The 12,117-nt window shown below is 38.7% G+C and overlaps 1 protein-coding gene across 1 annotated transcript in view; it reads left to right on the top strand.

Moving 5' to 3' along the window:
* Positions 1-12,117, top strand: part of LOC109921730 (CCR4-NOT transcription complex subunit 1-like) — a gene marked incomplete at both ends in the record, with an annotated part of 39,735 nt that overhangs the window by 18,754 nt on the left and 8,864 nt on the right. The window contains 6 exons of the mRNA XM_048621475.1: positions 988-1,056; positions 1,181-1,235; positions 2,645-2,848; positions 4,433-4,598; positions 8,367-8,493; positions 10,550-10,660. Coding sequence (XP_048477432.1) covers positions 988-1,056; positions 1,181-1,235; positions 2,645-2,848; positions 4,433-4,598; positions 8,367-8,493; positions 10,550-10,660 — 732 coding nt within the window. The remainder of the gene's footprint in view (positions 1-987; positions 1,057-1,180; positions 1,236-2,644; positions 2,849-4,432; positions 4,599-8,366; positions 8,494-10,549; positions 10,661-12,117) is intronic.

The following is a 12,117-nucleotide window of genomic DNA, read 5'->3' as shown; positions in this document are numbered from 1 at the left end:
CTTGCATGGTATTTTGTATATTACATTAGTTTTATTGGTTGCGGGTATGGGATCCTTTACGTTCGTCAGTAGCTGTTGCAGGGTGACCGTTGGTTTTGTGGCTACCGTGATATCTAGGGGTCTGAATAGTCTTGTGGTCATCTCTGATATGTCCCTGATGTACGGTAGGGTGACTGGTGTGTCTTGCTGTGGTCTAGTTGCAGAGATAACAGCAGATTGTGCTTTTTTATTTCAAATGTCACTGCAACAGATCACCCTGCAACAGCTACTGATGAACGTAAAGGATCCCGTACCCGCAACCAATAAAACTAAAGTAATATACAAAATACCATGCAAGGACTGAGAGAAATATTACGTAGACCAAACTGGAAGAAAACTGGCAATAAGGATACATGAACACCAACTAGCCATCAAAAGACACGGCCAATTCTCACTGATCTCAATACACATGGAGAAAGAAGGACACAAATTTGACTTAGACAACACATCCGTAATAGCACAAGCAAAACACAGACATGCCAGGGAATTCCTGGAGGCTTGGCGATCCAACTGGAACTCCGTCAACAAACACATTGAACTGGACCCGATATACTAACCACTGAAGAACAAAACAGGAAGTGATGCCAACCACCCCAGCAAACAGAGACATGAATAATGAGCGGGACAGAACACCAACGCTTCACTGGAAGCGCACTGATGATGCTACTTAGTAGGGTGACGAAACGTCTTCAATCAAACACGTCGGCTCACTAAGCAAGTCTATAAATGTATTATTTTGGATTTAGTCCTGGTGAATGAATCTCCCCTGCATCCCTTTCAAAATGTTGACCTACCTTTCACTTTCATATGTTGATTCTGCAGTTTTTGCCCACTTCTGTTTTTATAGTTCATTTCCAATATTTGTACTTCTATTTTCACTCTGCCTGTTACAACCATACTTACACCAACTATTTTGTTTGAGATTTGACTAATTCTACTTCTTTGCAGAGCCTGAAGCCTTCACCCCATCTGTTTACTCAGCTTAGTAAAGTGCTCAAGTTAAGCAAGGTCCAAGAGGTAAGAGCACCTTTACGTTGTGTAGCATAACGGTGATCCTTTATTAGCAGGTAGCCTTGTATGGCTCTTCCAGATTATTATTGGCGCAACTTTTGTTTTGACATGATGCACTTCTGTGTTTCAGGTCATCTTTGGTCTTGCATTGCTGAATTCTTCTAGCTCAGATCTGCGGGGGTTTGGTGAGTAGCTTGACTTGTTGAAACTATGTATTTTCAACCTGTGGGTTTGAAAATGCTGTGAAACTAGGCCATCTGAAATTTGCACTTTTGGTACAAGGAACCTTGACTGGGTTAGCACACAGTCTACATCTCAGATCTGGGCTCGAATCCAGTCTAGACTAACCTACTTTGCTTCCTTCTTTTGGCTATAATACTCAAACATAATGTATTGGCTTCAACTCTGTTTGTCAATATCAACATGCAACTCTACATAAATGAACAGTTGTGCTTGGAAAGGCATGAAAGAATGGATGTTGTTGGAAAACATTGTTTGTAACTCCTATTTTAAACAAGTGAAGTAGGAAGAAGGAAATGACAAGTGACCTGTGGGGAAACTTAGAATAAGATTCTCATAAGCAAAGATTAAATCTACTCTGGCTGGAGTGTGTACTTAAATTTGTTTGCCTAACTGTTCAAGCTACACGTTGAGGTAGTGAAGAAATAGCTTAGACAACTGAACTTGTTTCCACACACAATATGATTGGTTAATTTTTCCAATTGCTGATGAGTTGTACAGTTACTTAGAACAACTAGATACCTTGGGCTAGTCTTTCTTCTGTTCTGTACTGCCTTTCAAATAGTTATTTGGTTTGGGCATTCACCTGAACAGTCCAGCACTCAATCATTTTTATTTTAAATTTGCAGCATGGCACTTCCTTTGAAGAAAAATTCTTGCCTGTTCCATGTTTTTGTTTAGCAGCTGTGATTGGCACTTTGGAATTTTACGAGTTTCTAGAAGAACTAGGAATTGGATGTTGCTCTTTTCTCTGATGATCTGTTTGTGTTGGATCAATGGTTTTGTTTGCAAGATCAAGTTATCAGTATTTTACATGCCCGGCTTTCTTTGTAAGAGATTTTAAGATTCTTTTATAAATAAGTAAAACGTTGTCAACTTTTTCACTTGAGGAAAATGGCGAACAGATTTTTTAGTGAATAAAGAATGTTGATTCACATTAATATGTAGTCTTTAGGGGTTTATTTCTGAGAATTTGCTCAAAAAGTGCTGTTCTTTGCAAGGAAAGCTGAGAATAAATTTAATTTGAAATCAAAGAACATTAGATTAAATTGCATGTGATCTTGGTTTTATTTGAGTGGTGTCAGTGTGATTACTCATACCCTGTTGAAGTGGTGCAGAAAATGGTTATTCATTAGAACAAAGGGGTCTCAATTATCTCTCCACACAGTGAGAATTCTCAAAGTGGAACCATCAATTTTGAACAATTTCTACTCTCTCTGTCAGTCAGACCAAAGCCTTTACAGAAGCACAACCTTAACCTGCCAGTGGAAAGGTTTTCCTTTAACTCATGTCACCGGAATAAGATATAGATTGATACTGCGTCTTTAGCAAAATTGTTTCTTTTGAATTTCAGCTCTCCAGTTCGTGAAACAGAAACTTCCAGATCTTCTGCGATCTTACATTGACGCAGACGTAAGCGGGAACCAAGAAGGTGGCTTTCAGGATATCGCGATAGAAGTCCTACACCTGCTCCTCTCCCATCTCCTTTTTGGGCAAAAGGGAGCTTTTGGTGTTGGGCAGGAACAAATTGACGCTTTTCTTAAGACCTTGCGCAGAGGTAAGAAAAGCATGACCTATGATCTCTCTAATATACAAGAGACAAAATGGTATACCATTGCAAGGTAGCTGAGAATTCTTTCACACCCAAAAGTCTGACTTCATGGCTGACAGGGTTGTAGGATAAAAATGCTTCATTTCATGTAAACCAAAATTCTTGGATATTTGAATTGCTTTAATTGACAGGGCTAAGAATTGAGATCTGAGAGAAATAGGCTGCATGGTTCTTTCCCTGAGCCACAGAAGTTCTATGCCTGTGTTTCTATATTGCTATGCTCCAGAACATGCCTGAAGCTTCGTGTTAGCCATCTTACAATATCTTGTAATTCATTTTTAGGCTTTGGTGGTAAGATTGAGTTATTGCTTCCAGTAGCCCTGAGAAGGTAGTGTTAGGTCAGTTAAATAGCTACATTCATGTGCTGTTTATCAAGTGAGCAGATCAGCCTTGGAGACTGTGAAGATATTGAATATAATCCTTGGTTCATGCTGAGGGAAGAGATGTCAGCTGTTGGGGTGATGGGGGGGTGATAAATTTTGCCTTGGTGTTTCTTTCTGGCTAAGGTAGGCTTTGGTTTCTGCTCCTGATCAATTCCTAAATGTGTTTGACCAACTGTAGAACAAGTCGGGAGTGGTAATTGTTGAACATAATATGACAGTTACTGCCATCATGAATAATAGTTGTGAAAATAAGAGGAGAGAGGATGCCCAGCAACATATCAACTTCTCCACATACAGTCATTGCTTGTCAGAGGGGAAGAGTTGAGAAGAAAGGGATTGCTCTGACTTGTCTTGGCTGCTTGTTTAACCATATCCTTCCCCTCGGCATGCTGCAGCACGGAGAGAGAGATTGCACAATACTTTACTTTCCCGTGCTATAAACCTTATTCCTGAGCTCTACAGGTGTTGGTCATCTTTGAGTACCTTGTCTAAATTGGCATTCTTTTTAATTGTAGATGGTCTTGATAGCAAAATCAACTTCGGAAGCAGCTCATTTGTTCCTCTAAGTTATGTTAGATAAAATCCCTACGCTGTGGAAACAGGCTATTCAGCCCAACGAGTCCGTACCAACCCTCCGAAGAGCATCTCACCCAGACCCATCCCTCTACTCTTTGCATTTCCTGTGGCTAATGCACCTAATCTACACATCCCTGAACACTATATGGGTAAATTTAGCACGGCCAGTCCACCTAACTTGCACATCTTTGGACTATGGGAGGAAACCAGAGCACGTGGAAATCCACACAGACACAGGGAGAATGTGCAAACTCCACACAGTCAGTTACCCAAGGGTGGAATCGATCCCTGGTACTGTGAGGCAGCAGTGCTAACCATTGAGCCACCATGTCTCTCTGTTGTGTGAGAGTTACTTAGAAGTGACTGTGCTTAAAGGACAGGGAGGGAAAGGGTAAAGGAGAAGTCATTAAAACGGTGTCTGTTGATGGCTTAAGCCAGGTTGCATGTCATGTGGGTGGAAATTGAAAGAAAAATTTTTGAATTTTCTTAATTTCCAGATCATCTGAAATGCCTGGAAAAGAACTGCAGTTACTAATTTCCTGATTTTTTTTTTTTTTGTTTAATCTACCAGATTTTCCGCAAGAGCGTTGCCCTGTGGTGCTTGCACCACTGCTATATCCTGAAAAACGGGACATTCTGATGGATAGGATCCTGACTGATTCGGGAGGGATAGCGAAAACGATGGACAGCTCATTGGCAGACTTTATGCAAGAAGTAGGCTACAGCTTTTGTACAAGGCACGTATAAGTCTGTTCATGAATATTATTCTGAAATAAACCAATCTCAGTTTGAGCTTAACTCCCAGTTGGTGCAGCTAGTTCCTGTCTGGAGCTACTGGAATTTTTCCCTTGAGCAGTTTTTTTTCAATGAACAACCAATTTTGTGTTCATTTTGAGTTGTTATTTTGCTGGTGTGTTGACTTATGGATATTAAATTGAACACACCTGCCCCCTCCCGTCAAAGTATGAAGTATGACAATTGCTGTTGGAGGAGGCAGTGAATTCTGCCAGTGTCATTAGCACTTGCTGTTCAAATTTGAGCTTCTTAAACTTGTAATTAATTAATTAATTAAGCCTTTTCAGGGTAATCTCTTTTGTTGCACCCCACCCTAAATGTTCTCTTGATGAATAAACAGCAGTACTAAACACTGTTGACCTACTTGCAGATCTGTGCAAATGTAGCTGTAAACTGACTGCTGGAAGATTGTATGAAAGTAGCTTAGGAGTATGTTTCGCATATTTTTCTTTCCCTCCATTAGAACAACTGCAGTAACACAGCTGGGGGCAACAGGGAGGGTAAGGATAATTAAAAGGGGCACTGCATCAGTGGCATACATCAGCAATTGAAAACATTGCTTATAATTTAACCATTTAGACTGATTTTGCTTTGTGGGAAAGTAAGACCCTTCCTGTTTGAAAGAACAGTTTGAATGAAATTAAGCTATCAGTTTTGTGAAGTACTGCTCATCTGTGATCGTTCTATGCTGCACCAATGAATAGTGACCTAGTTTATGCTTGTAGGGAACTGAGATGCTGAACTGCATTTAACTTTTGGAGGTCTTAATGCTGACAGTTGAAACTATTTTATTCTGTAACCATTTTAATGTTTTGCAGATTAGTTAGACTGATATCTAGCAAAATGTATTGCAGAGAATTGTAAGGTAATGCTTTTGGCCGTGGGATTAATAAAGGAAATATGCATACTAAATGATGAATCTTTCCATAAAGAATTAACAAAAAGATTTAACGAGCTGTATGTCCGCCAATCAGTGAATATGTTGATCCAACTGTTTATTAATGACAATGACAGTTGGGATAGTAGGAAGGTCAAGTTTGCAATTAGAACATTGTGACTGGTTTTGTTTGCTTTAATTTAGGATGGAGGTGAGTACAGTGTATCACTTTTTTGTACTCTGTAAGGGAGAAGAGCCTTTACTAATAAGGGAGACCATAGAAACTATTCACTGGATTAGAGAAATTGCAAAATTAGAGCTGTTTGAAATGATAAACTATTTAGATCAGTCATTTTAAGAAAAAGTATATTATTTGACAACTAGGGAGCGTAAATTTAAGGCAACCGCACAGATAATGTTTCTTGATATAAGCTTGTTAGGATATGGAATGGTCTACCAGAACCAATAGTGGAAACATAATCTGCTGTGGAAAGAACAGTGAAATTTGATTCAGACAGTAGCTCTTTCAAAACATGTTTTGGGCTGAATGTTTTCTTTTCTGTGTTGTAAAAATCTAATTCTGTAACATTGGATTGAGCATAATATGTTGTCTCATTGCGTGGACTTTTAAATGACTTACTGTAAAATTGTGGTATCCATACTGAGCAAGTAGACCTTTTTGAGAAATCAGCTACAAATGACCACCGTTTTAAAGCTTTTCACTGCACAAAACATCCTTGTTGAGAAGGCAGATATCTGCTCTCTGGATTCTGCATGTGGCCCTTTTTTTTCCCCCGTTTCCTTCATTCTCCCTGTAGATAAGAAATGCTGAGTGAAGCTTTCAGTTATGTAGTACAATTGGATTAGAGAACTTGCACTGCTGTATATTGTGCGTACTAGCTGGTGTACTGGAAACCGTTATTTGGGATAGAATTGGTAATCATGCGGAGAAATATGGGCTGATTAGGAAGAGCGGGTGCACATTTCTAAAGGGGAAATCTTGTTTAACTAACTTGCTGGAGTTTTTTTTTTGAAGAAGTAGCAGAGTTGTTGACGGTAATGCTGTTGATGTAGTCTACGTGGATTTCCAGAAGGCTTTTATTACTGTGCCCTGCAACAGACTTGGGAAAATGTTTTATAGGTCATGGTCTAAAAGGGGCAGTAACAATGTGGATGCAAAATTAGCAGAGTGATGGGAAACCACAATGGTCAATGCGTATTTTTGAGCTAAGGAAGATCCTTCAATGCATTCACATCTTTCCTATAATGTGGCTCTCAGCGCTGTACGCAATACTCCGGCTGAGGTCTAAGAAATGTCTAATGCAAGATCAACATTGCCTTCTCCTTGTACTTTATGCCACTCTTAGTAAAGCTGAGAACAATATATGCTTTATCAATTGCTCTCCACCTGGCCTCCAACTTCAGTGATCCGTGCACATTATACACCCAGGTTCCAATGCTCCTGTACCCCCTTGAGAATTGTACCGCCTGTTTTATGTTGTATTTCAATGTTCTCATGATCCCCTCCCAAAGTGCATCATCTTCCACTTCTCTGCATTGAACCTTATCTGCCACATATCCAGTCGCTCCACCAGCTTGTCCATGCCCTTTTGGAATTCCACTTTCCTCCTCACAGTTTATAATTCTTCCAAGTGTAATGTCATCTGCAGACTTTGAAATTTGGCCCTGGTTCACCACAGTGCAGGTCGGTCATGTATATCAGGAAAAGCAAGGGTTCCAAAATAACCCCTTTGGAACCCCAATACAAATCTTCCTCAGCTTAAAACTATGCATGAGGGGGCTAGACAGAGTAGAAAGGGCTGTTATTGCTCTTAATAGAAAAAAGGATGCGGGGGAAAGACAGGAGATTGACATTGGGTAATAGAGTCGGAGTAGTCACGATGGGCCAAAAGGCCACCACCTACACTGTAATAATTTTGTGAATCTTGTCTAGACACAGTCGTATGGCACAGTGGTGCAACAATTTCTTCTTGTACGTTAATTGAACAGTTTACTTGTTTTTTTTGTCTCCAGGCGCTGGAAATCTTCTAACGTCCATCTGTTATAAAAATAGTGAATCCATAAAACAAAATAGTGTTGCTTAGCATCAGTGATGTTCTATTAGTTTATTTATGCAGAGAATTAAGGGATTCTGACAAGAGTGTGTTGCAAGGTGTTGTGTTGGGAAATTGTTTCTGTTCAGTATCCCTATGGAGTTGTTATATACTTAGATTGTGTCTGGGAGTTCATGTGTATACTACTATTCTGTTTTAATAGTTGCATGTCTGTGAATTTGTGTGCAGTTGTCATTTTACCATGGCAACTATTTTAATGAGAGGCCAGCGTTGTGTGATTGAAATGAGATGATTTTGAGATACTGATTTGTTCGATCTGTCCCTTATGATTTATATTTTGCTGCAGATTGTAGAGACTTAATTTGTTTTATATACTGACTTCTAAGGAACTAGTTGATTAGCAATCATGATCCAGATGCTGCGTGAGCTTTTAAATTTGTGCTCTGGCTGTAATAGCGTCACGCTACTTGAATAGTTTGCTGTTGATTTTTGATGAGTTGCCAGGTGCATGTGAGCAGGTAAGTTTTACATCTCTCTCCCTTTACAACTTTGCAAATTCAATTTGTTTACTTCCTTAGAGGAGAAACAATCTTTGAAGTCAAAAATACTTTCTCAAAAACCACTGCAATTTTTTCATTAATTTTAGTATTGAATCAAATTTCAGTCAAAGAAATCCTATATCTTTAGTTCTGTAATTCCAAATCACTATCTAGAAAGGTCTTTTGAACTAAATCAACGTGATTTTTTTTTATTTTTAGCGCTGAAGAATGCCGCCAAATAATTTTGCAGTTTGGGGTTCGGGAAGTGACGGCTTCTCAGGTTGCCAGGGTGCTGGGAATGATGGCTCGGACGCATTCAGGCCTGACTGATGGCATTTCTTTACAAGTAAGCATAATATAAGCAAGCGAAAATGGATAAATATATGAATTTGTGCTGTTGAATTAAAGAGACGCACAATATTAAAATGAAGTACCTTCTTTTATACTGCCAGTGTATTGTCACTGTTCTATTGAAGTATTTCTCTGTACAAGCTCACTATGTTAACTTTATCATTCTCATTGGTATTTCATTGTGTGGAAATACTGATCTTCAATAATAGGCCATACAACCAGAGTTCCTGCTAAAATGACAATTTCACTGCACATTTGAAAGTTGTCTCCAAGCTAAGCCTGCCTTCAAGCACAGCCTTCAGTGTTTCAGCTTCTACGATCTTTGTAATGTAACAGTTATGAACTAGATGTGACCATATTTTCCAGGATTTGTTTTCAGGATTTCAGTCCTCATTCTAAAATTATTCTATCAAACCTTTTTCTGAAATTTTTATTGCTCCGTATGAATCTTCTGTAGAGTATAGAAGTCTTCTAAACTATTCAAGTCTCACTGCTCCCCAAGGACCACAACTAGGTTTTTAAATTTATGGTCTTGACATTCTGTCGAATGAGGTTGAACGGGCAAGAAGTTGGTCAGAGCAGAAACCTTAACTGATTTCTCTGCAGTGAGTTGCTCATTTACTTCATGTCTGCAAAGTAACTATTTCTGTATTTCCAGCACTGTATTAATGGCAGTGAAGATGTGGACTGTACATCTGTGTCCTCTTCTGGAGCTCCTCTTCCCCATAGCCACCCTTTCCATTGTCCCAAAGTTCTACCAAATCCCAGTAAGCATATTATTGTCATGTGTTGTATCTCCCTGTCACCTTCTGTGCTTAATGGAACTGTTACTGAGAATTTCCAAACCAGTAATGCTTTTCCCCATTTTTTTGGACTGTTTGACCACTCCGGTAAATTGATTTTTTTACTGGGGTCTCCCTCCACTCCTTCATTGTTTCTTGAGAAACAATTTTATGTTAAGTTTAAAACCTTTTTTTCTATCAGCTTCTTTGTTTGTCCATGTGTGTTTCTTCTATTACCATGTATTTTACTGTAATGGTTAGTTGCCCCTGACACCCACGTAGTTTAGCCATGATCTGAACAACATTGATGGGTTTAATTGTTCTAATTCCAGTAAGCAATGTACACCTCAACAAGCAATGTACACTGTTGCTTGCATTTGCCATTTACTTCTCCATGGTGTTTGCGATGCGCTCATTTATAATTGCAACTTATTTTCTGAGGTCACCAACTGTGGCAAGCCTTTTACCACCTGATATGAGGATTTAGAAAGGTATAAATTGTATTAATGCCTTGATTTTTGCACCAGAAAACCCAAAAGCTCTTCACAGTTCGAAATGTTGCTGATTGTAGATTAACGTGTTGGTTAATAGGTGCAAAGAAAATTAAATAAATAACCAATTCATTAGTTTATGATAGTGTTAATTTAATTGTTTTGCCAAGGGTGTGCCATGTAAACCTTCTCTTTGAAACATTATCAAGGCATATTTTTTATTCCAATAACGAGGCATGAGGCCTTACTTAAATAATATATTGTTCGTCAGCACCCACTACACTGCAGCACTCCTTCAGTAAGTTGTTAGTTTACATTATGTAATCTGGTCTGGGAATGGTGTTTGCATATTCAACCCTTTTAAATCCGAGGTAAGAACCAAGCTGAAACATAGTGTAAGTGGAATCACTGACATGTTATGGAATATGTGCACTTAACTGCAGCAGCAATGGAGTTGCAAGTTGAGTAATTGACAGAAAGTGCTCTGCATCAACAACGTATGCTGGCTGGTGATTTTAATTCTTAGTGGTAATTGTTTTCAACCTACTAAAGGTGTTAGGACAGATCAAGGCCAGTAAAGAAAGTAATTCAGTTCCATAAAGATCCAGCAAAGAATAAAAAGCAGTGTCTTGTCTTTTTTTTCTTCCTGGCAGCTCCTTCGAGATAACAACTTAAATCAGACTTGGCTTAGTCTTTGGATCTCTGGCAAATGAATAAGAAAGCTCATAATTCTGACTTGAGTTTGATTTTCACTAAATACTTTTGTCTTGGCTTACAGTCTATATCAGCCCCTAGTAGTGGAATCTGGAGTGATGGGAAGGATAAAAGTGACTCCGCACAAGCTCATACCTGGAATGTAGAAATATTTATTGATGTTGTGAAAGAAGTGGTAAGTAAACTAATAAACTTCTAATGAAAGCTTCAAACGCTGTACTTGTGATTTTTCTTGGAAGTGTCAAATGCATTTTGAGACGAGACGTTTGACTTTTATCTTCAGTTGCTTACAGTAAACTAGTTATATACAGGCAGGAGTGGTGACTTATTGCAACGGTGGGAGAAACGTTGCACTCTTTGGCCAGATAGCCAGAAATAATGGAATTGCCAGTGTAGTTAGTAATTCCAACTGACCAGGTTTACTTGCTTTTCAAAAAATGAAGTTTAAAAATACTTAATAATGACTCTTGCCAAGTAGTACAGAAAGTTAGTCATTTCTGTCTAGAGGCAACTGCGGTCAAACAAAAGAAAATCCCATTTTTTTTTTACCACAAAGATAGGAGGGCAATATTTTCTATTCAGCAAATTGCCATATATCTGTATAGGAAACCTTCAAAACCATTCTTTATGTAACCACATTCTACTTCTGCCCTGAAATAGTTGAATCTATAAATGCTCAAGGGTGAGTACAAATCACTACATTTTGGCAAATGATAACTCCTGTTTGATTTTACTACAGGAAATTCCATAATACTCTCATTCATTCTTACTGGACTTTGCTCAGGCAGCTTACAGATTTGAAATGGTGTAATGTACTATTCGTTATCCAGTTGTAGACAGCATGCTAAAAATAGCTTGTCAAATTTCACCAGACAGCAACACACTTAAGAAGTCTAATCATTCTTCTGTGCAAGATTGAGAGGCTTATTTAGACTGAATTGTTGAATACATATCAGTTCGCAACAATGATTTGCAGAAAGTCATTTTTATCTTTGCCTTTGTTTACACAGTTTTCACTAGACCTACTTACCACCCCATGGTGGTGTTCATACGTAAAAATAAATTAGAAAACGGATGTAACTCTAGGGAAAAAATTATGACTTTTATCACATCTAATCTCTTAAATGTACTGAAGTGCAGTGATTCACTGTAAGGTGTAGTCATGGTACATAGGTGAAAATGGCAACCATTTTATACATATCCAAGACAAACAGCGAGGTGAATGAGCATTTGTCTGTGAAAACTGATCAGGAAACTGGATTTACAGTTAGGAGTTTACTGGTAATGAAGGATTGTATTTTCACAGTTGTTTGGAAACTGCTGCAATGTCAGAGACATAGTTGAATTGTGCAGATTGACTTAACCATCATTGTTCCTATCTGGTGAAGCATTTTCTGAAGAGTTCTTTTACCGACTAGTCAGGAGAAATTTACTCAAGCTCATCACAGAATCAGTAATACTTCTGGGGAAGTGTGGAGCAGAGATGTGAGAAAATTATTTCAGAGATAGTAGGAACTGCAGATGCTGGAGAATCTGAGATAACAAGGTGTAGAGCTGGATGAACACAGCAGGCCACGCAGCATCAGAGGAGCAGGAAAGCTGACGTTTCGGGCCTAGACCCTTCTTCAGAAA

The sequence above is a fragment of the Rhincodon typus genome, unplaced genomic scaffold (assembly GCF_021869965.1).
Source record: "Rhincodon typus isolate 14 unplaced genomic scaffold, sRhiTyp1.1 hic_rhity00000691, whole genome shotgun sequence".
Taxonomy (NCBI): domain Eukaryota; kingdom Metazoa; phylum Chordata; class Chondrichthyes; order Orectolobiformes; family Rhincodontidae; genus Rhincodon; species Rhincodon typus.
This window is presented reverse-complemented; position numbering and strand designations above follow the sequence as displayed.